The 25,540-nt window shown below is 38.9% G+C and overlaps 1 protein-coding gene across 1 annotated transcript in view; it reads right to left on the bottom strand.

Moving 5' to 3' along the window:
- The window catches only part of ATP8A2 (ATPase phospholipid transporting 8A2), a 297,173-nt gene that overhangs the window by 231,338 nt on the left and 40,295 nt on the right, over positions 1-25,540 (bottom strand). The window contains exons 16-23 of the mRNA XM_062577183.1: positions 24,415-24,520; positions 23,067-23,149; positions 21,230-21,279; positions 18,400-18,469; positions 16,566-16,650; positions 15,136-15,275; positions 12,656-12,794; positions 5,767-5,831 (exon numbers count right to left, since the gene is read on the bottom strand). Of these exons, the coding sequence (XP_062433167.1) occupies positions 5,767-5,831; positions 12,656-12,794; positions 15,136-15,275; positions 16,566-16,650; positions 18,400-18,469; positions 21,230-21,279; positions 23,067-23,149; positions 24,415-24,520 (738 nt within the window). The remainder of the gene's footprint in view (positions 1-5,766; positions 5,832-12,655; positions 12,795-15,135; positions 15,276-16,565; positions 16,651-18,399; positions 18,470-21,229; positions 21,280-23,066; positions 23,150-24,414; positions 24,521-25,540) is intronic.

Genomic DNA, 25,540 nt, shown 5'->3' with positions numbered 1-25,540 from the left:
TTAATTTGCCAAGGTAAATCTTTAGCACAGAGTTCTGCAAAGCATCTTGAGCACTTTGCAAGAGTGAATCCTTAAGCAAGTGTACTCTGATACTAGCAGTCAAGCTTCAAAAGTCGTATCATCTTACGTTTAAGCCTAACACAGAATTTAAGGCATTCAACTCAACATGAGCTCTAAGCAACACTACAATGTCAAATTAAAACCGAAAAGCTAAGAGCAGCTGCAGTGCTCTCAGTATGCCACATAACTCTTCATTGAGTTATGTAATGGGAAGAAATGGCTGGGAAGTGAGAGTCAGAGTGGTTTCCCTTTTATATCTGGGAATTTTAAAATAGCCCTGCTTTAGAGTTGATTGCAAGTTTATCTATGCTGGCAGACATCAGGCAAAACAAAAAAAAGGGAAGGGAGAGGTTTCATTCTACATTAATCCATATTTGATTAAGATTTTTTTCTACTTTTTTCTCCGTCTGGCCTATGTGATCAAAACGCCCCATATTACTGATGGGCTAATCCTTGATCTCTCATATTTCATAGATGTGACAAATTGCTTGTATTTCACAAACAGAACAATTTTAGCAGACAATATTCTACAGCTTCAGGTATTCCCCCCATCCCTGCTTTCTCTTTAAAGACCAACACTGAACCCTCAATTTTTTCTTTTAAAGAGAGATGCCCGTATGCTCATTACTCAACTACCTAGTCAGTATTTTCCTGCATTGAGATAGCAGGGGACCCAAGTAATATTTTCAAGTATTTTACATGTGAGCAATGACACTCACACTGTTATAAAATTTGTCTGCCAATATACCCTGACTGGTGTGAGTTCATAACTGAGACTGCTTGTTAAATAAATCTGCCAACACTTCCACATAGGTTTTTGCCACAACTTTATGATGACAAATACTTATTAAAAAGTTCATAAAAAATAAATTCTAACTTATCAGAAATACATTATCTTAAACCATATCATGAAGTCTAATATGACTTTAAATCCTTTTAGACCCCTCAATCCTTTAAGCTTCCCAGTTTATTGCCCAGTTTGCCTTTTTCCGTTCCCCCCTCCCTCTTTTTAATCAGTACCTGTTTTCTTCTTTCTCACACAGCTGGTTATGAGGTCTTGTTTCTCTTTGCAACTAAAGCCAGGTTAAGACCCATGAGATTAGCTTTTAATTTTTGGGTATCACCACAGAAGTGGTATAAGGTTCTGTATTCAATTTTCCAGAGGTGTCTACACACTTCAATCTCAGAACAACTAGAGCACTACACTTGGCTTAAATTTAAGTGTTTCTCTCATTTAATTGCTTGTCCTACTATTCCTCAGTTGATTCTAGTCCCTAGCTCCCAAATACTTTTACAGCAGAGAGTTGTTCATTCCTGTCCCTTCTTTCCCTCGCCACCTCAAAAGACTGTTGACTCTTGAATCTGTTGGCCAGTTTCAAAGATTCAGCAAGTGGGTAGCTCACTCTCCTCTTCCCTTTTCACTACCTCTCTCAGATGGGAGGGGAGTATTTAGCTCCTTTTTGAATGAATTCCTTTCCACAGGAGTCCTGACTACCACTTCAAGTGAAGCTTTGGCACTCTACAGTATTTGTCAAACTGGCACATGGGAGGAAGAGGAGAGATGTTTTTCCTTGATCCTATTTCCTTTTGGTTCCGTTCCTCTTTTGCACTACATGATCTTTCTTTCCCTTTCCTTTTTTATTTTTAAGGCTAGAGTAGGGCTTTACTTTAGACAGCTTCAGTGCCTCCTCTGCATCTCTTAGAGTTGGAAACAGTAGCTCCATAACAAAGTAGCTCCTCATACCCTTCAGTATGTTTTTCTGCCCCCGTTATTGAAGCTCCATCAAGCTTCTGAGCGTGCATAGTCTGGTGTCCTCTCCTCACTTGCTTGTCCTTTTGGATGCTCTTGTATGTCTAATACTTCGCCTTTCTTTACAAGAAGCATTCCTCACTGCCTGTACCACATGGCCTGTATTTTTGGACTCTTTCATCATCTCAGTATCCTCAGAGACTTCCTGTCATGCTATTCTTATCAACAGAGATAAATATAAAACAATGTATTGTTTTATCCCCAGTCCAATTTTTGTATTTATCAATTTAAAGAAACCGAGAATTCAGCTTCTCAAACAAGACTTGGCACAAGTCAGGGAATTTTTATTCCTTATGTCCTTCCACAGTAACATGAAAATGGTATTTTGTTGGGGGTTTTTACTATTATTAAAGGAACAGTTTTCTGTTGAAGAGTACAAACTTCCTATCATATCTCTTGGCTGAATTTTGGGGGGGGGGGGGGGGTGAGAGGGAAGAAGGAAATGATCAATGTATAAAAACAAAGTGCATATGCTACCAAGGACAGAAAGAAGTTAAAATAAATCTACTATTTTCAACTGGGAAATTCCTTCTACACTTTCTTAGAGAACAACAGCCCCTATCTCCTGGTATGTTCCCATACTCTGCATTTGCCTAGCTCTTGCTTTCTTCCAGCCAGGTTTCCCCTTTAGCAGCCATTTTTGCTTCTGCAGATCCATGGTAAGAATAACAGGAAGGACAGATTCAGTTTTCCTCTTAAATTGCTCATTTAGAGAAAATATCCACGTTGGTGTCCTAAGGCAGGCAGCTGACTGGAAGAAGATCAAGCAGCGAGCAGGGAGGCTGCCAGGGAGCTCTGCTCTCCCTATCCTGCTTACCTAACTTGCCATTTGCAGGCAGGCCAAGCTGAAGAGCTATGGGTTTAATGAGTTCCTGCTAACAGAGTATCAGGTAGGACCTACTAAATCAAAAGTGGCTTCATGCTTCCATTTTCTCATGTTTCAAGACAAAAATCAAAGATTCCTGTTTCAGCGCAAGGTAGTTACTGTGAACTGAACTGGCTGCAGGATAGGGAAGTCTTCCTCAAAGTGCCATACAGCTGCTCCGTAACATTGATATCTTGACCTTGACCCTCAAAGCACATGAAAGAAAGGGTCCTGAATACCATAAAGAGGATTTAATAGAACATATTGAAAAATAGCAAGATACAAGTTGAAAAACTATAATAATCCAATTGGCTATTGCATCCTGCACTCTCATACTTCCAAGAAATGTGAGGTTGTACTGTGCACTTTAATAAGATAGTCCTGAAGCTGCAAAAGCAAGAACAGCAATAATATCTGGAAGTGCAGAAATCTCTTGAAGTTTACTTCATTTAAAAATCAGGCATCTAACAGGACTCTAAGAAAGTTAATTTTACCTATGCTTTTGACAAGAACCTCCATTTTTCTAAGGCAATGAAAAAAAATGCATTAAGTTTTAAAAATAAAACACAAGCCTTGTCACAGTAAAAAAATTTTTTAATCCTATAGTAATTTTTGTAAGTGCATTCCCTTTGCACAGATACATCAGGCTGTCAAAACAGGAGTGCAATCATACCAATCAACTAGAGCCAATTCTACGTGGAGGCAATAAGAAGCCAGAAAAGCATGGCCAAATCTCCATTCTCTTTCTTCCCACCTTCAACAGCAAGAGCAGCCTGGGCCTGCCCTAAGTCCACCCTTCCATCCTGAGAAAAGCATATTCATTTACGCTTACACTGAAAAATCTTTGAGCAATACTACCTATACCACTGTTTGATATTTAAGAGAAAATTCCCATCATTGAAGCACTTGCAGTTAAGACGTACATCATAAGACATATTATGCAGCCCATTCAGTTGCTTGCTCTCTCATGGTCTTTTTGGCCAATTAAGTGGAATCACAATTTAGAAATGGGTGCTGAAGCTGTTATGCACTACTATGCAACTTCTGTCTTGTATTTACGGCAGTTAGAGTAGCCAAAAATCTCTATCTGCCACTACACCACTGCATTTAAAATCAAAAGTAATGAAAAAGTCAAGGTAACATGACTTGAGGACTACCTTGCCCAGCCTCCAGAAGTTTCAAAATACTATGTACTGTTAGCTCCATTTTCATCCTCTGACCTAGCAAGAGCCTGTTCTGTATCATCTTCAGTTTTTACTCTCCTTTAGGCATAGAAAATCTTTATCTAAGTCTTCTACTACTTCAAGAGGCATGACAAGAGTCACATTGCCTGTCTCTACAAATATAGAAGGACTACTTTCAATTCAGATTTAAGTAAGAGTTATTTCCGGGGCAGGGGGAGGCAGGGGAAATCCTCCCAGTGTGTTATTCACAGAATTTCAGAATGGTTAAGAAAATGTGTGTCGGGGGAGGGGGGAACAAATCATCTTCATTCTTATGGGTTGAGTTTCTAGTACTTTAGGGAAAAAAAATCCAAGTATTTTACTCCTATAATAGTAGCCCACTAACCTTGTTACCAAAAGAAGCAAACACCATCAGCTCAGCTCATGTACCATTGAGGTTCTACATCATTCTTCAAGCTTAGAAGTCCAGTAAAGCAAGTGTGGCAGAAAGTTTATCAAGATCACAGTATTTTGATCCCATAAAAGAGGACCTTTAAAAAGGGCCATAAAAGAGTGGAAAAAATGGAACAAGATGGTCTGAGAACTTGGGAGTGTTTCATCAAAGCATTTAGATATTTGCCTGAAATGTAAGAGAACATATATTCCAGTCTAGACACATTTAAGGCAGTATAAAGCAAATATATTAAGCAGAGATTTCCATATTCTGCCTGAAGGATCCAAATGCAAGACCCTAACTACACAGAAACACAAAAAACTGTTAGCTTCCAAGACAGAAGTATCCCTGTGGCCTTTGTCTCTAGAACACAGCAATGAGATAGCTCCTATCAGGCCCATTAGGCTGTGTGGAAACCGGTAATGAAGCCTTTCCTCCTCTGGAGTCAGATCTTCTCTCCTTTGACTCTGGGAACTCCTGCAACCCAGTAGACTAGAACGCCGGGCTGTAAGATGCCAAAACCACATACAACGAACTTGAGTCTGAGCCATAAACATTGTCTGCAGGCTATTGTTAACTAACTCGCATAGGAGCAATTGGAAAGTCACAGATTACCAACTGACCACTCCACCACAATAGTATCCCTGTTCCACCAGATTTTCAGCTTTCTGGTAACCCCTCTGGTACTAAGACTCAGACTCCCATCAAGCAGGATGAAATGGCAATCCTAAAAGCAAGTACCAGGTGCTAGTGTAGGTCTTTTCCAGTCCTAGAGACACCTCTAATTGCAATCAGATGTTTAAGTGATATCAAGGGCTGATACTGATGCTGAAATAGGCAAACCAAAGAAGTACATACATCTTCCCAGCATAAGACAATGCAAGATTTTCTAGGTTATTTCTACACATACCTGAGGAAAATGGCCATCACTAACAGATAATTTTTAATGTGATTTTAGATCTTAAAAGCTACATACAAGCTCATAATACTCTTTGCTTAGGCAAAAGTTCTATCTTTAGTGTTGCTTGAAATAGCTGCTGAGACACTCACTTCTAAACAGAAGGATTCTGCTTTTCTTATACATAAAGTATAAATTCTAATCATATTCCTGATGGTACATTGCAGGTTTCACTAGTGTGCAGCAAATTCCAATTCATTGAAATAATTAGTTGTTTTTTCTGATGCTTTAGTATTAGCTTGGTAATCAGAGACAACAGAAATATATTTTGCACAATCCATCACTGTTTAGCTTGCCTGAAATGTGATGAGCAATGAGTTCTTAAAACAAATTGTTTACCTTGCTACCATTAAAGCAAAGTGAGGGAAACAAAATGAGAAAATTCAGAAAGTTTTGCTTTTGTCAGCAACACCCCCTTCTGCCAAGAATTACACAAGAATTTTGCCAGTTACTTACATCTAATGAATCTTCGTTGACCAGGATGAGAGACATGCTCTGTGAAATGAGTCTGCAAGAGTATCCTGCAAGAAAAAAAAGGTTTCCTTTTTTAAAAGAATATTACCATGGAGATAAATCTCAAAAGAGGCATCTATAGGTCAGATTAGGATATAAATTTAGAGCAGTTAATCCCATTTGGCAGGCTACTGGAAGTGTTGGTGTGCAGGACACACTCCAATTTGACATGTTTACTAGCAGAGGCTGCATTTTCATCCACAATTCCAAATGGGTGGCTTTCAATACTGGTTTTCTTCAGTTAAAACTTTTTAAACTAGATATATAAATATGTGGTATATAGGTGATTACTTTCACTCCAGAGGCATACCTACAACTTTGTTTCTACCTATGTGAAGGCAGATCTTCCATACTTTACAGGAAAAGATCTGAGCACACAGCTGCAGTTATGTCATATGGCTGTGATGCAATGTCACCCAGTCCTTTGGCTCAACACATTTGTTCCTCTATGTTTGTTTGCTAAATGTTTGCTGCTATACAAACATTTTTCAGTCCTGGATTTTACTGTGGATGTCCTGAGCTTCACCAAGAACTACAGACCAATGACATGCACACAGCCCCCACCAATTCCTATAGACATCCTGTAGTTGTACTGCGTTGCCCTTAGCATAGGACTGGGGCATGAAAGAGGACAAAAGCAAGTTGCCACGGACTAGAGCAAGATGAAAGCACTCATCAAGCAGTTGCATACTTTTCTTCAGGATAACAAAATTCAAAACAAAAGTTCTGACAAGAAAAAACTTTTTTTAAGCAGTAAGAACTAATGACTGGAGTACTGCTCAATACCTAACAATTAACCTAACAATTCCTCTAGCACAAGACTATCACTGACAGGAGACAAAGTGACATGCAAGAAACAAACTTGGCACTTACTTAGAGGATAAAACACTACTTTCCAGCTTATATGAATGGCAAGGGGCAAGTCATAACTCATGTCAGACTGACCCTACTGCATCATCCAAAAACCTCATGTGAATTCTCTTGGGGCTGGCAGTCATGTGGCTTCATAAAGCAGCCAACTGTATCTACTGAAATAATGAACGTACGTGTCTTCCACGACTGATATAAATTACAGCCACTGCAGGGCTGACAGGGTCAAAAGTAAAACACAGAGTACAGTCAATATAACAACATTAACACACTTCCCAACAGCAAGAGCACAACTGGAGCATGAGTTCTTCTGTGGGATTTTTGATTCCTTAGGAAGGCCATAGAGGCTCATCAATTGTTATGTAAACCATAAAAATTCTGTAGCCTGAGGAAATGATTGGTCTAGTTTTACATGTGTTATCCAGGGTTAGCCATGAATGCATGAATGACTTCTATCAACAAATAAAATTCCCTGTCTTTCTTGGTGGAAGACATACCTAAATCACAGAGAAGCACCTTCAGACAATAAGTTTGATTACTTACAGAAGTTTCGTTTCTGTCAATTTTCACAGCTGATGGGGAGGGTGACTGTATCAGAAACAACCGTGTGGAAACATTTTGATCTTATTAATGAGCTACAGTTTACTTTCTACTTTAGAGAAGGATACAGAATGATGTTCAGCCCATACACACCCGCTGAGAAAGTTGATGAAACATATTCTAATGAAATGCAGCCTATAACGTGAAAGCTTTACAGACTTGATTTCTGCCAGTGGACAAGTCTTAAGTGACATGGTACAAGATTAAGTAAGGAAGCCTCAGATACAGACAAAACATTCACTCCAGAAAAAAAGTCAATTCAAAGTTTGTCATTTTTAAAATTAGTCCCAGACTGAAGAATCACTTTCTTCTTCTTACTGGGGGGAAAGAGAAGATATTACAAACTTAATCATTTCCCTCCATGACAGGACTATCCTTTCCCTGGGGAATGGCAGCGGCTTTGTGCAGTAAGCTGTTACAAATTCGGTATAACTAATTCAAAAGGATTTTCTAGTAGCATTTGATTGGAACAGCTGCTCACTGTTTCACTTTACATCTTTCAAATCAAGCAAGACGCCACTTGACAACTGGAGCCGGATAAAAACATTCTGTGGAAAATGCTAAGTAGCTCTTTGGTGTGTTTGGAAATTGTGGAGTCAGAAGAATCCAATCCTGAAACTTGAGGTCATTTTGTGTTTTACCATCACATTAAACAGGAATGAAATTGAGCTTAGAATAGGAGGGTAAAAGTCAAGCCTATTACCATTTTATAGGATATTTATATACCATGCACAATTTTAGGACTAAGATGTTAAAATCTAGCACTAGTGTAAAATAAAGTAACTTGTAACTTTACAGTTGCCAGTGAAGTTTGTAGTCATATTTTATACACAAGGTCTTATAATAGTTAGTTAGTTCTGGCAGTGCTAACAGCAATTGAAAATACAGACTAAGATCAGTGTATATTTTCTGTCAATGCTTTTGACTAGAATGAGATCAACTGCTGGCTCAAAGTCAGATATAAAATGTCAATTTGCACTTAAAGACCTAGACATCAATATACAAAAGCTTGACTAAGAGTCCATGAAACAGATGAATCAGGTACTTCTGGGACTTATTTCTTTTCAGGTACCCTGGGAGAAGGATTACTTGTATCAGAGCTCAAGATCATAGTCCACAGGCACATTCGTATCACTGGCATATAGAAGCCCTCATGTGAGGCAAGCTGCTTATCCTCCACGTTTGCAGAGGGCACATAGACCCTGCTCAGCCCTCACTAAGGATACAGGCAAGCACACTGGCACCACTTCAATTTCCTCAACTGAAAATGATGGCTCTTCAAAAGAGGAGTATCCCAGAAAATGCCTGATGAAGAGAAAAAGTAGAAAGAAGCTGTACACATGGATTTGAATAATCAATACCTTCAGGTACAAATACCCATCATGTCTCTTTTTGTACTTATCTTGACTCAGTATCTTCACATGATACTGTAACTCCAAGCACCAGATTGCCAAGAAGAAAGATTTTATGCCCTCTAGTGCATACAGCAGTTAGCACAAACACCTTCAATACCTTGGCAATAGCTTTCTATGTTGAGGTATTGATATCTTACCTCTGCTGTTGCTCAGAGGATATAAAAAATTATACTGGCAAGGACACCAGTAGCCTACCATCTCAAACTAGGCTCCAACAATAAACAAGGGGCAGTATCCTTGCAAACCCTGACATGTATTTTAACCACCTCAGAACAAAGCCATGTTGATGGACCATCTCCATCAACAGTTTAAGAACTATTTTGAGCCTACATTTGTCAATGTAAATAGTCCTGCTAATCCTGAAGGTATCAAGGAGAACCTTGACCTCAAAAGTTCTGGCTGGCTAGATATCAGCATAAGGTTGGCCAGTCACTAGGGGCTCAAAGAGATGGCTCCAAAAGGACTCAAATAGCAGAATCACATACCATCATAGTATATCCTTAGGAGGAGTCGACAATAGCACAGCCTTGGCCACAGCCAAGCCATGCCTCTCAAAAGTCAAAAGAAAGGTTTATCACCCCTCTCCCATGTCTGAACACAGAAGCAGCAATATATTCTTGGGGCAGAGGGTTCACAAGAGTTTCTCCTTTCTTGAAGGACTGATCTGACAGTATTCCAGCTTCCATACTTCCCCATTTCAAAAGAATTAGGTTGCTACCTCTACTACCCATTTTATCTGCTAGTTATCATCTTGTCATAAGGGAGGAGAGGAAGAGAGGGGAATACATCAGTCCTAGGACCTGTTTTTTACCAGTGTCTGGGAGCAGCTTTAATACCTTCTTCAGAGCATCTCCAAAACTCAGTATTATCTGGCTAAGAAGACTCACAAGCAGAGTCCCTGAAAAGGTTCAGGATAGAGGCAGCAGAAGAGAACAAGAACAAGCCACAGAATTTTGTGCTCTAGTTACAGTGTTGGAGACCCAGAACTCCAGTGTAATAATCAACAAATCTAGTAGCACAGAGCAAGCTTGGCCCTGAAGGAAAGAGCAGGAAGAGCAAAAGGGGTAATCTATAAAGTTGATTACTAGAGCTGCCATTAAGTGAATGGCTAAACAGGAAAGCTGTTGTCTACAGTGGGCTAGTTTTTGTGAAACCGCTTGTCACTGACACAGCTTGGGGGTCCAGCTACTGTTGGGATATTAATTTATTTCAGGCCTACATATTTGGTGTGACGTTTGGGACATTTGAAGAGGCTGTGATCTCTGCTGCTGTTAGAGACATTCAGTGCTGCTTGCATGGACACTGTAGAAGCTGACAGAATATCTAGAGGCTCCAAGCATCAGAAATTCCTGTTGTATGTGTGACAGAAAGCAATTTTACCCACTTATCAATGCAACTCTAAAGAGTTGGACTGAAGAGATGATTTTCTGTTGAAGGGATACAAATCAGTAAACACTTGATTCCCATTCCCAGAACACAAACTGTTACTAGAGAAGTTATTGGCTAGAAATACATCAGGTTTCCTGGGACTCTGCTAAGCACAAAGATGGTGGTAAGTAGAAACCTATCAGACTTAGTAGAGCAACAACCTCACTGAAAGGCAAAGGAGACTCTCAGTCTTCAATTTGTTTTAAGAGAATGATCAAGATGCAAGAACACTGTTAAACCTTCCGGAATTGCTTGTAGGGTCTGCCTAAGGACAATTTCAGCAACTAGAAGATGAGTAGAGACCATACGTCACATTTGTAAGTGTTTCTGAAACTTGAACTCCCATTTTCTATAGGTAGAGAGCTCAAATGGTAAGTCAGTATTAAAGGCTATCAAGAGCACCCTCCTCACTCACAAGCCATGCGTCAGTTGGCAGTCTGAGTGGAAAACCACCACCACACAGCAAGGTCAACTGTTAAACTTCAGAGAAGTCATAAAGATGTAATCAAAAGACAGACATACACTGTAATTTCTAAAGGCCAACGTAGCAAGAAGCTGGAAGAACAAAATATACCATCTCCTCAAGGCAAGCACAAAGAGCTGACATAGCCCCAGATGCATACACACATTCATGTTGTAAGCAAGAGTCAATAAGCATAACCTCCATACACAATGAGAAAGTAAAAAGGCTTCTAATCCCAGATAGCATATTTATATCTGAAGCATGAGTGTTTATGGGGATTGGGTCTTAAACTGAATGTTTATTACAGTTTTAGTAAGCTGTATACAAAAACTGGAAAGGAGCTAAATGTTTGTACTTACAAGACAGCTTGAACATAAAGCTAAAGAGTTTCCAAAGTGTTATTGCTGAGTTTCATACTATTTGAAGGACATGGTAATTCAGAAGTTGAGGGAGATCCTTAATCACACCCAAAAGAAATATAGCTTGAGTCAAAAGTTGGAGAAAGTGACTTTCCTTTACAGCTTTCAGAGTAAGGCAATTGTTCTGGCTACTTGTTGTCAATATCTTGTTAATATATTGATGTATTTCAGAGATTTATACAAAAACCTATAGCTACATTTTTTTAAACTAGTAAAAAAATGCTTCTGTCCTCTCCAAGATTGACTATTGCTTTTAAAGGAAAAAACCCTGCAGATTTTTTATGCCATTCGAACCAGATACAATTAGTATTTAAATTTATTTTCTACCTTAAGATATCCACCTTATTGCACCTACAACTGCATCAGTTCAGAAAATTGTTTCATCTTTTTTGTACCAAATCTGAAATCCACAGGTACATGAAACTTCAATGTTGATAAGTGAACAACAACTACAAGCCAGTCACGCAGACTACATTCTGAAATTCCACTTTGGTTAATCTGTCTCACCCTCCGCCTAAAAAAAAAAAAAAAAAAAAAAAAAAACCCTTAGGTCTTGCTAAATATTATGTAATTTAATTTTGAAAGCATCACTGCTCTTCCAAAAGAGGTCTGAAATACACCCAGAGCCATCTACATGGGGTACGATAAACAAAAGGCTTCACTGGTCATCGTTGTTCGTGTAGTTAGAGAATCTTCAAGTTAACATTAACTGAAGCAGGCTAAAGAAATAGCTGCTTCAACAGAAGGCAGCCTTCATCATTAAGGATTCACATATCCTACACATGTGCATTTAAATGAACTAAATCACAAATCTGAAGGCAGTTGTGGATAGCACTTTATATGGGTGAATTTGAAGCAGCTGGGATAATCAGTGTTCTAGACTTTAGAAAACTCTAGAAGCAGGTACCTCTTGCTCACATCATTGCAAGATTATTTTTTGCATTGCAAATAGTGCAGTTTGTCAGCTAAGATGCATGAACAAGTTTGAGACATAAGGATAGCCACTCTGTGCCTTGACATAAACAACCCATACTAAACTTTATCTATACACTCAAGAAGAGTAGCACCACATTCTAAGACAACAAACATGACATACTTGACTAACAGATGTGTCATATAAGGTGACAATAAAAGCAGTTATTCACGCATCTCTCTACTTTCACAAACAAGGCCTCCAAGTTGTAAGCTATATGCTCTGTTTAATCACACATCCCACTATATCCAAAACTCCATTAAAATCTAGAATAGGCAGTCAGTGAAAGAACGTAACGGATATGGAAAATTGAAAAACAATTTTAAAACATAATGCACAGTAGAACTGAAACATTACAGCTGCGTTGAAGCCCTTTGTTTTCCAACAGAATGTCAAAAGTTACTACTTCCTACAAGACTTGTATTTAATCCAAAAACTAGTAGTGTTCATTTTTCCTTAAAAATTAGCAGAATAGTCTGATATTCAGAGTGAATGGTTCCCTTCAAAAATTCCAGTTCTCTAAACTGAAGGCTACCATGTACCTGTTTGCTTGCTACCAAGAAACTACTCTATAAAAAGTAAGCCTGTTTTTGTTCACAGCAAAAGATTTAATATGTGATCTGCCACATATTAGAAAAGTCCAAGTAATCAGAAAAATGGATACCTATGTTGAGAGCTGTTTCCTGTTTGTCCCCGGTCAGAACCCATATCTTAATTTCTGCCTTCATTAGTGTTGCTATTGTTTCTGGAACACCTGCTTGCAGGCGATCTTCAATGGCTGTAGCTCCAAGAAGCAGCAAGTCCTGGAAGAAAAGGGGGGGGAGGGGAAGAAAAAGATCGTTTTCCTTGTAGATAAACCTCTGCTTGGAACAAACTCAAAAAGGGGATTAAAGGCAACATATTGTGCCTCATTGCTAACACAGCATTTTGACAAGCAGTGTAGAGTAAATTTTTGGTGTGGCTATTCCACTTCCTGTGCATAAAATTCACATTTCACAGAATGAAACCAAGTGTTTCTGATCAGAAAGATGGCAGTGTTTCAAGAGCAATTAATTGAAGTTATATAGCTCCAGAGCTAGCCTACAGATGAACATATATGTTAGAGCATTCACTAATCACCATAGCAACATGATGAGTGGTCACAGTTTATGTATTTCTTAAGCTCACAAAACAAAAGTCACCTGGCATCACATCATTTAAACTAATTTCCATCCCATAAAATGTATACACACACTGGATACAATCACTCAAAGCAGAAATTATTGCAACTATTTATGGATATAATCACAACATCTATGTAATAGAAGTGGTATGAACATTAATCAGTCCAAGTATCTTTAGTCTATACACAGATGTCTGCCAGAAAAGAATAAGAACATCTTGTACAACTACTTAATATTACAGAGTTAGACATATTCTTACGCAATACTAAAGCAACTGATTGAAGAGATTTGGCCATGTTACCGGAAAGAAAATCAGGCAGACAAAAATACCTAAGAAACAAGCCTCCTCCAAAGACAACCTAGTCAGTCAATTCTAACTTGAGAAGTATTTTAATGATTCCTTAGGCAATGAAGGATATTCAGTTTAAGAGAAAACAATACAATCTGAGTTCAGCTATATGCAACATTTCAGCTGTTGTACAGAAAAAGTAACAGTTTCTAGTCTCTGTAAGGACAATAGTTACTCAAAACAAAAGTGAAAAACAAAGGACATTATAATTAATGTCAGCCTACACAGCTTTACCAATAACAGGCTTTGACAAAACCTAACAAAAGTTAGGAAATACTTAGCTGGTAAAAGTAATAGAACAAACTCCTGTAAATCATTTGCTTTAGTTATTTTAGTTATTTAGTTATTTTTATCACCTCCTGATAAAAAGTTATTCTCAATGCTAATAGAATTTATAGATAATAGAAAAGTATACATTGTAATCCAACCCCCAAATGATTGCCCTCACTTCTAGTGGTTGTGGAATCCATTTTTCAAGATGATATTAGAATGGAAAATTAGGAGAACCAACCTATACTGAGCTGATCATTTTTCATCTCAATGTAAACAAAGGAATATGAAAGCACAGTGCAAAAAAATTGGAAAGAAACTAAACAAATCTCCAAAATCAAAGATTAGACAACAGAATGACTACTGAGTGACCAGCACGTTCATAGTGAGCACAAAATGAGACTTTAGACATTAGTTTGAAAAGCAAGACCTGATCTATAGCTATTGCTTGAAGACTCTGGCATGTTTTGATTCCTCTGTGAAAGCTAGATCCCACCCTAGTCTCAGCCCCCTCCTCTCTCCTGCCACAACTAATTTAAACAGCCAACCAAGGCTGCTCCAGAAGGTTAATATTAATTAATAATAGCAATTCCAGGAATTGTTCAAAGTTGACAGAATGTTTAAAAGAAGCCACTAAACAAAACCAGAGTGAAGTAAGAGGAGAGAGTAGAGAAAGTGAAAATGAGCATATGTCAGACATGCAACTGCCAGCTTTTCAGAGAGTAATAAAGACCCACGAGTATGACAGAAATAGCAACCTATGGTGTTGAAATTTCAACATCACATTCAGTATGGAATTATAATTTCAAATTGGTGTTTTCTTTGATACCTACTGTCATTTTATTGACAGTTCAATTATCAGTTCAACAATGTGCAGGAAAAGAGCAGCTTTTAACATTATTTCAGCCTATCTGACTACAGGCCTCAGTGAGCACATGATTCCTTTTCATAGTAAAATCAGACTTTTTTTTTTTTTAAAAAAAGACTGGTTTAGACACTACAGATATAATCATTTTCTCTTCATACATTAGCCCCATCAGAACATGGTACAATGCACTGATGATGTAGGTTACCTTCTATCAAAGTTATATTAGCTTATCCATGGCAACAAGATAAAAAACCCAGAAAAACAGATGGTAAGCAGTAATGACAGTTTTAAAGAGGTTTGTCTCAAAGATTTCAAAAGTAAACACCTCAGAAGCCTATGCACTGAACGTGTTCCTGTGTAGAAATGCCTTTACCCCTGCTCCCCTCTCTGCCCAATGAAATGAACACTTTGCTGTACTGCAAACTGCCTGAATTGTACGGGACGACACGTGGAAGTGAGTCAGCATCTGGCCCTCGGACGTGTGTGCATCTTACCTTTTCAATGATCTCATAGCATTCCTCCAGCTTCTGCGTTCTATCTTTCAAAATTGTACTGGCTTCATTGTAGACATTCAGCCACTCTCTGTAAGCATTTTCTGACAGATCCGCATAAGCAATGCACAAAGTCCTCAGACCTACAAAACAGAACATAGCTGTTATACACAGTAAAATTACACCAAGTTTCAGCACGTCATTAAAGTCCTAAAGAATGCCAAGTTCTCAGTCCTCTCACTGTAGAGAACAGAAGCTTTTAATGCACAAATAACATTAACCTCTGGATTCCAAGCAACCTCTGTACATTTGAAAATCATTTGGGTTTTCATACATTCAAAGCAAGAGTGATTTAGATCACTAATGCTGGTGCAAATCGAGAGAATCTAATGGTTACAAACTTTTCTCACCTTTAATGTTGCAATCTAGCCATATTGAAGCAACAAGACTGTCACCTTTAACCTTTTTCATTAAAGTTTGAAAGCAGGTTTGGCCTTTTTTATTATAAAAGATCAAATTAAACAAACTGGCTACATATTATGATTGGAGACATTCATCACTGAGCAAAATACACTACTCAGCCCAATATTTCCTTTTCAAAAGACTTTTCTCCTTCAGCACGTGCACATAGCTCCCATTAATAATGGGAGTTAAATATGCACAAAAGGACAGAGAACAGGTCCAATGAAGTATAAAAATATTTTATTAGACCACTGACAAAAATTAACATACAGAAGTAATGACTTTTCTTCTGGCAGGAGTAAACCAGAAAGGATTGTGTGCACCATAAAAAATAAAAAGATTTAATTACTAGAAATGTGGGAATTGGCAACACTTCCCCCCCCCCTTTTAAAAAAAATCTGAATAGAAGTTTCAGGTTTAGGAAAAAAAAAACATGAAAATTTGTGGGTTTACTATAATGCCATTGTTTTATGCTACATGGAAGAGGGAACAAAGCCAAGCAGTTCCTGTAAATGTAGATGTTGCATCAGCTATAGGACTTAAATAAGGGATCCTTTTAGATAATATTTGAAGTCTGCATCTCTCATGTTTCTCAGCATGTTCAGGTTATCACTCTGCTTCATATAGCCAGGACCTTTGAGTCATCTGACTTTTACAGATTTAAAAATACTAACAGCTCCAATGAAACAGAAGTATTCAGGCAGACAGGCTCCTTCCCTCCATCAGCCATATACACAGCTCCATCCTGCTTCTTCCAAATTCCATTGCCCTACTGAAATTCAAAGAGAAGCAGAAATAGGCCATTCATTTCCTCAGGCCTGAATTTATCTCAGAGCTGCTTATTTTCTGATCATACCACTTCTAGAATAATCTTCAGAGCTATCTTATTTGGCACTGCAAAGCTTCAACAATGCAGAAAATAGTGCAAATAATTTGATAATTCAACTCTTACCATATGCTGTTTCTCTTACCTTCTGTGGCGAAGTATTCAAGATGGCACAGTGTTTGCTCCATATACTGGGAATCTTTTGATAGCCTCTCAAAAATTACATTATCCTATTAAAATCAAATTCATTACAAATTCATTACAGAGTAAGTCTACATATGAAGTTTCCATTTGTGCATCTACAAGCTCAAGTCACATAACCTGAGTGGACAGGCTAACATCATAACCCAAAACTAAATTTACAAATAATGCATTTGGTTTTAGGCACACACATCTGAGTACATCATCTGGGTTGTGCACAATGGCAGAGAAATCAAATATCAGGAAAGAGAAGCACTCTTCCCTCCTCCCTGCATTCCATAAAGGAGTCCCATTATCAAACAGTATGAGATGCTCCTTTTTAATTACTAAACTGAATATATTTATTTTCATAGAATAAAAGCATCTGATCTTATTCAGTACTTGTAGTTCCATACAGAAGGGTTGCTTCTTGCAATCCTTTCTACATAAGTCTCCTACTGATATTAAGAAATAGGAGGAAATATTAAACAGGTTATGCTACCGAATTTTGTGGGAAATAAGCTTCCTCCTGCCAGCAACTGTTTATCTATCACTAAATAAAAGTGCAATTGAAATATATAACAGCATGGATAACAGTAGTACTGAAAACGCAGCAGCATCACCTATACATCTAGAGCCCCTGGATTTTATTCTGTAGCTACCAGAAGTTGCTACATATATGAAAAGTAAAAAACCCCACTTTTCCTTGAATATGTGCTATTAAGCAAACCAAGTACACAGGCCTACCTCTGTCACTGAATAGAGTAGACACACCACACAACTGATTTATAATGAAAGTGGTAGGATGGGAGGCAATTGTCAAAAGGTGCAAGGGTTCACGTAGAGCACGCAATTTACTTAATAGTTGAGGTGAATGTCAGATGTAGCAGAACATAAACGACAACACCTCTGTTAGAGGTCTGATCCTGCTCATACTGAAGAGAGCATGAAGTTTTTGACCATAACATCTCCTGGTTTTCCTTGCTTCCAGTGGAGCACTCCAAAAAACTGTAAACTCAAGCACAGTATGAGCAGTGACCGAAGACCACACACTGGCAGTTGTGAGGTCCTACTGTGCCGATATTTGGCAGTGCTGCATAGTGACAATGGACCTAATTCACTTCCACTGCACCAACACGAAGTTGGAACATCTTTACTAAATCAGTGGAGTTAAATTAAAGTAACAGAGCAGTGCACCCAGGCCTATCTGTCAGGACCAAGTCGAGTAAACCAGATCCCTACAGAAGTCAGAAACAGTTTCCTCTGTTGCAAAAAGCAATCTCCATAATTTTCCATTGAAATTAGAACCACTCTCTGGCTGTGGCCAATGTGAGTTTTACAGCCTTCATATTTCTGTAAGTTATTGCTCTTGTCAGCAAAGACAGAAGCACAACATGGCACAAGTCATGATGACAAATAACAGCAGGTGCAGAGATGAGAGCCAAACCGAAAGCCAAACACTTGAGAACAGATTTTAGCATTATAGGTTCAGACAAGAGCACTTAGTATAGCTTCTGAGCTGCTGATGCACAGCTGGGTGAAATCCCACTTTTGCTGAAATAAAGGGCACTATGCACATTAGTTTCAGTATTTTTATTTCAATTGGGTGGTAAAAAGCCAAGCAGTCCTGCCTGCAAAAAATCAAAGGAGGAATTATGGGTCTCCTAAATCATTTGGTCCTAAACAGAAAGCCAATAGGTATTATGTATGATACATGAAATATCAGCATTTTAAAGCCATGGCTATTGAAACAATAACTGGTATTGTAAGTTCTCCATTGAAGTAGTTTAATTACTTACAGCCCCTTTGCAGTAGAGACGTAGTTGTCCTGCTGGAGTTCGGACAATTACTGACATTCTCTTTCTGTTACTGTAGAAAGAGAAATATTTAGTTTTCTCATTAGTTGTATTGATCAAGAGTAAGTCCTGTTCTAGCCAATGAATTTTCTCTGATGTACTCAGCACATCTGAGATCAGGTGAGATGGAACAGTAGTAACTTGAGACCCAGCAATCCTAGACAGCAAAGAAACATTAAATTGCCTGTTTCCCTCTTCAGCCCTATGGTTCCTATGTTCATGGAAGAAGTCAACCCAGTCTGATCTGGGTGCAAGTCTACATGAACCCTGCCCGTGAACTTGAGCAAAATATGTATAAAAATGTAGGTAAAAACAAGATTGCTCAAACATACCTTTGAAAGCAAAGAAGAGGAGTCTTGTTTACTCTCAGCTTTTCCTTATACAAAGGAAACTATTTGGGGAACTTTAGGCTAGAACAGGAAGTATTACAGCTGAATGTGTATTAGGTATAGGCTTAATAGACTCTGAAATAGCCATCCATGGACACAGGTATAATTATTTGACTTTCTAATTTGAAGGAATTGAGAGCATGCAGAAATACATGTCACAAAGATGAGTCATGAATTGCTGAGTATATAGTCTCGAGAAGGAAAAGCCTAGTACTAGGACACCTAAGCAAAACTCCCATGAAGAGATGCCAATGTAAACACCAAGTGACAGTTCTGAAGAGGATACTATTTATTTAAACTCTAGGGAAAAACAAACAAAAAAAGCAAACAAACTCTCCTGCTCTAGGATAAATTGTGGTACAAGCCAACATAGGTTATTCGAGCATTAAAGGAATGGACCATAAATCCAGGCTACATTTTATCAGATGCACTTAGAGTGCTTCCCTCAACATGAACCTGATCAGTTCTTTCTTCTCATACCATCTACCTAAGTAGACAACTCTCCTCTTCCTTCTAGAAGTCTGACGGCTGAAAGATTGTCAGGTTTTTATAGTATGCTAGTCTATTTCTAGGCTTCGTTTTCTTTATGATACAAGAACATGGATGTAAAGACCACCCACCTAAATGGCAGTGATCATTTGCTCGCGCAACTTGAACTCTGCCTTTTTTGTATATATGATACAGAACAGCTCTCAGCTTCCCTACAGGTTCTTTACATTGGTCTAATCCGACATATAGCTGAGATGACACAGAATAACAGAAAGTCAGACTCCTCTGAGCAGAGATGCTTATCAGGACAGTCAAGTTTGGGATGTATTTAGCTGGGGGTATTTAAAAACATACAGAATAAAATATTCAGGTATTTATCAGTGGAAGATAACTAAGGATATTTTTTAAAAACAGATTAATTTTGGCATTTTGCTTTGCAACCTCTTCAAGAGCTACAGAAAGAGGGGATTGCAATTTGTAAGAGGCAACCAAATCAGCTCCCATCAAGAGTACAGAAGGGTCTGTGGCTTTATATCCAAAAAAGAAGCTATCTGTAAATGTAATTCCTTTCCTCAATGAAAGGAGGAGTCAGAAACAGATAGAAAAATGGGAGCAAAAGTATCCTCCTTCCTCATTATCTGCTTACAAATAAATACAGACAGATCAGAGTGTAGATCAAAAGTTACTCTGGGATATCTAATCCTTTTTCAGGGCTGAAAAACCATTCATAAGAAAATAAGCCCTTAACATATCTGATCAGACAAAATGCAACTTTCCTGCTGTACTTTATGAAGTAGGTCTAAAGGGTAACAATTAACTATGCCCAGAATTTCTAGAGCAAGCTAGTGACCCTGGGAAACTTCCACGTGCTTTTGAAATCCGATTACAGAAGGTTCTTCACTGGCCAAGTAGGAAGGTTGCTATAAATGGGAAGAACTACGATAGTGTTTTGAAGAATGCCTCATGTAAACTATAGATCCTCCTGGCTGTGTAAGGCAGCAGCAACTGGGTTTGTCAGAGCCCCCAAAGCATTCTTCTACCACCCTTTCAGGGAGTTTCAGAAGCTGGGTAAATAGGCAAATGTCAGAATAAAACGAGTGAGAAAAAAAAAATCTTCAAAACAAGGCAGAGAAGAAAAAAATGATTTACTCAAATCTCTTCTCTTTAGCCTCACTTAGCATACTCCTTTAGCAGAACCAGCCAGCTGCAAGAGGGTAAAGAGTAAAAAAAAATTGAAGTCTAAGCCATAGCTACAGCAGAAAACTCAAAAACAAGAAAAACTACAGTAGAAAAGCCTGCTGACTAGCACCATCCAAGCCGGCAAAGCTATATTCACTGAGAAAGAAATTACCACAATTGCCAGAGATTTAGGGACCCAATCTGCTTCATGAAGCTTCTCGCTACTCAAGCGGTGCCTGTCCTAAGCAGCCTGACTCCTTCCAAATATTTAGAAAGCTGGGGTGCTTCTTACAACAGGGCACCAAAAAACCCTCCACTAGGAGACCCCACCTACCCAAGAGTAAGTTACAATAGTGCTATAAAAAACACAAACTCCAAGCATAGTCTTGAAGTAGACAATTGACACTTTCTCTACTGGTACCTCAGCAAGCAGGTGAGGCACAGAATGATGCTTCCCAGGCAGCAAGTTCATATCAAACCTACAGAGCTGGAGTGGCCAGGGAGATCTCCATGCTCATACTCTTAACAGCAAACTGACACCAATTTGTGATAGGTTCTGTATTAACTTTACATTGGGGCCATAGCAGAGGCAGGATAAAACTGAAGTCCAGCTTTTCTACTGCATCCGCCGAATCTTTTTATTCCTAACATGTATTTGTGAAACAGTTTGTGAAACAGTTCTACTATCCTGCATTGAGTATACAGAGAGAATTTACCTGGAAAACTCCAGCACATTAAGAATTTCAAAGGTTTCTTCTTTTCCCAGCTGTGAAAGAAAACACATACTATTTTAAGTATGTATTTAAGTATACATTGTGTGATAGTCTTATATGTGTAAACATGCAAGTTGGTTAAAACATCATTTCCAAATCATAGAATAAATAGTAAAATGTGGTAATAGCTCCCTCTCCTGGTAAAAGTGTTGTAAAGCCCTATTTAATAGAATTACTCCAATTGTTTGAATGTCTAAGATGGTGGTCCCTTCTATTTATTTACTCTTATAGACCTACAGTCACCATTTCAAGAAAATTAACTTTTGCTCAAGAAGAAGCATGCTCTGAACATTAAGCTGCTCTTTAAAGGCTATCTCTTCTAAAAAGGCATTATAGACTGTCAGCTTCATTTCAAGATAAGATAAACAGGCTGTCCAGATTTGACATTATAACAGCCACTTTTCCTGAACTACCTTAATATTTCTTTTATTTTAATTTGTAAGTAAAGAATCCTTTCTTTTAGTGAAAATGGTTAAATAGAATAATTCCTACTATTACAGGCAACTCTTTTTCCAGTTGCATGTTTAAGACAAGGACAACCTGTGCCGGGGTTGAACATGGCGAATCTGAGTAAGGAAAAGGACTTAAAAATCCCTAATCTTTGACATTCTTGCTGCACAACAGATGCTGAGAGCAGTGAAATTTACTGGAGTCTCAGAAGTGCTGTGGCATCTGTAGCACATGGCCACAGGAAGGGCTCTATTGAAATCTCATTGAGCTAACAGTACACAGTTATCTCTAAGGCACAGACCAATTCAGCAATATCCCTGAGACCAAAAGTCATCTCCAGTTGAGGCATTCAAGAACTGCCACTACCCGTAGGAAGTGAGAAGAGACAGGAACCTCTGGGAGTGACATCTTTCACCACTGCCTATAGACTGATCAGGCTGTGAACTTTGGCATCCCACTGAGGAGTGTAAGACTAGGTATGGCCAATCTTTCTGTAGAGAAGGTGAGAAGACCCTGCAGAGGTCTGTATGACATGCTCATCCTAAGCTCCTCTTAAACTAAAGCAGCAGCCTTTCAAGAAGTCCTGAAAAGCTTGTGATGAGCCCTGAAAAAGGTAGATATTTTAAGCACTTAGTTTGGAAATATACCAGACTGGTTATTTTTGAGGATTTGTAAATGAACACACTCTAGAGGAAGGACAAAAATAATGCATGCATTATTATTAACAAGCACGAGATTATGAATTCCAGAGAAAGATGGTTGCAGCTGAGATAGAAACTAAGGCTGCAAATTAGGTCAGAATGTAGCTCTGTGAGTTTGAGACTGCCCAAAAGTGTCAACCTTCATTAACTATACCCATTCACACATGTACAAAGCTTGTTAAGTAGATCTATCTTATACAGAAGATTTCACTGAGGCAAGGGAGGGGGGGGAAGGAAAAAAAAAAACTCCATCATTCAATTGCAAGAATTCAAACATTTATAGCAATAACTGCTAAATACAGAGCCACAGAAAACCCTCCTCCCAGACCCATGCATTTCCTTCCAAGGAAAGTTGCTCATCTGTGCTTCCTAGACAAGAAGTGGCGAGGAAGTCTTCAGGCACAATATTTCCCTTTTAGGCTTGCAAATTCTTACAGTCCATTCTACATAGAAGGACAGAGGAGGAATTTGTGTCTAAAATACTGAGTCAGCTCTTCCCAATCTGCAACAGTCTTCTGCATGTAGTCTCCTAAAGGCCCTATAATGAGGAAGTCAGGAGAACCATACAGTACACATTTATGCTCTGCATGAGGTTGGCAGCCACTGCGCTATGTACACCTACTACTTACCGCATCAATAATAACTGAATGTGGAGTCCTTCCTGTGAAGACATATCCAAGCCTTTTTGCTCCTTTCACCAAAGCTCCTTCATCTGCCAATTAAAAAAAAGAAAAAAAAAAAAAGTTGAATTTAATCTGGTATGTAGAAGAAGAAGCAGGCAAAGCCTGTACCAAGCACATGCCAAGTGGTCAAAGCACAGAAGCCCACTTCCCCATGTAATTGAACTTCCATATCTGTAGCAGATAGCGGACTACTAAAGTAGCCCACTTCCACAAGAGCATTTACATTTTCACTCCTATAAAGGCCATGTAAGATCAACTATATGCACTTCACACCCAATTTGTATGAAACGTCTTGTAACTACCAAAAATTAAGCTCTAGTGTTGCGGAAGAGCCGTATTTATTTCTTCTTTATAGAAGGAAAAGAAAGAAAACCAATCCTGAAAGCAACTAAGATCTAAACTATCTTACTCTATTCCTGCAACATACATTTAGTCCCGTTTCTGTTGTAACAAGTTCTTCTCAAAGAAATTGAGCTAGGTACTGTCATTAGAAGCTCAAATGACTGAGCTCAAACCAGAGGCAGCACCTCTAGTAGCCAACTACACAGCCTGCTTAAGGAGCAAGCAGCAGCAAGCCCAGGCACCAGACAAGCAAATTCAGTGCCCAGTTCCAGCAACACTGGTTTCTCTGCATCAGTACGGCAAGCAGAGCTGTCACACATGGGCTCTTCATCCCACTCCTTAGCACTCCATTAGGACATAAATAGGAAATGATGCTTCACCACCAAATACATCTCTGCAACAACCCCATTAGTGGAGGTAATTTGACGAGGAGCAGCACCCTACTGTTTTGCATTTTGGCCCCTTTCAGTGCCTCTGTGGTGTTTCCTAGCAGTGTCCTGTATAGACACTTAATATCTGCAGAAGGCAATGTGGCTGCTAGATCAAGAGGAGACAAAAGCACTAAGAATTTGCACTCATACCAAGTAGACCCAATAACTGTATATGCAATGACAAATCAGTAATTCCATAGATCAGCTTTACATGGGGGAAGATAAGGCACAGGAAGCCCTAATTTTGCCTGCCACCCCTGCAGTAAAAGGCAAGAGTAGAAGACCTCATGAGACTAGAAGGGATCACAAGTCCAGCTAAGCGCTACATAAACATCAGGCGTATCAAGTTTTGCAAGAAACATTCAAAAGCAACATGCATTGACAATAGAAGATGCCAGATCTACTGGTAGCAATTAAATCAAAGGATGTTTTACTTTAAAACTAACAAACTTTCCAGGAGTTTTTTCATCTATTTCTGCTCCCTTACTCCTTCCCTCCTAGAAAAGAAGGAAAAAACCAACCTGGAGAGGAGGCCTGGTAGATTATTTTATTTCCTTGTCTCTCAGGAACAACAGTATGACACACTGCCAGCAGGGTGAGGAATTCCTGTATGTGCGCAGCTGTTGGCTAGACAGGATATCAAGCAAGTCAGTTTTAGTATTACATGCAGTCCATGAGGGTCTGGAGGGAGCTCTCAGTTGCTGCGGATATGAAAACACGCCATTTCCTGCCTCTAGTAATTGTTTCATTTTGCACCAGAACATCAGTAGAGTAGAACTGAGGACCAGCACTAATGAACTAAAATGCTAAAGCTAAAGACTTCATTTAAGTGATAAAGACCTGACAAGCCAAATTCTCCTTTCCCCACTCCAAATACAAAAGTTAGTTTTGTAGTGCTCCAAGCTTCATATAGGCCAAGATGTCTGTCATAAGGTGCTGATGATTGAGCAACAGGAAATACTGTTTTGGTAGGTTCTATAACAGCTTTCAATTGATGGAAAATAACCGCATCAGAATTAAACTCATTGCAATTACATCCTGAGCAAAGAATTTCCAAAGCAGACAGCAGCTGAATAACCAACAGAAAGCAACATCATCTGCTCTTACAAAAATACATCACCCAACCAAGTAGAAGTTTGGTCAATGCTCCTTTTATGTTCAGCACCATGAGAACACACAACATAAAATGTTGCCCACACAGACTGCATATTTACTAGCCATTCTGTAGTGCTTAAAGAGACACCAAGTCTACAACCCATCAAAGACTTCCTGGCACTTGGTTACAAGGCTCTGATCAAGTAATTCTGGTAGTTGTAGCTATGGTGACATGAGGGAGGTCCCCATCCCAGTCTTCTCTCCTCTTCACCCCTCGCCTCCCCAGCCGCCCCACACACACTTTTGCCTTTCAGGAATGGTACCCACCTGCCCAGCTCACATACAACCTGGCACACTAGCTTCATCCACTGTTCAGACAACTTTTACGCATTTGGCTGTAACAGTTAAGGTGAACACATTCCCCTTCACCACCTGCTATATCCATAACAACCACAGATAGTGGCATCAAAATCTTAAGTCACAGCAGCTGTTTGCACAGTGACTGTGAGTCAGATATGAACTTAAAGGGCTTTCTGTAAATTTAACACTAAG

This window comes from Rhea pennata, chromosome 1 (genome assembly GCF_028389875.1).
Source record: "Rhea pennata isolate bPtePen1 chromosome 1, bPtePen1.pri, whole genome shotgun sequence".
Taxonomy (NCBI): domain Eukaryota; kingdom Metazoa; phylum Chordata; class Aves; order Rheiformes; family Rheidae; genus Rhea; species Rhea pennata.
Note: the sequence above shows the minus strand (reverse complement) of the source record. Positions and strands in the feature narration are given on the sequence as shown.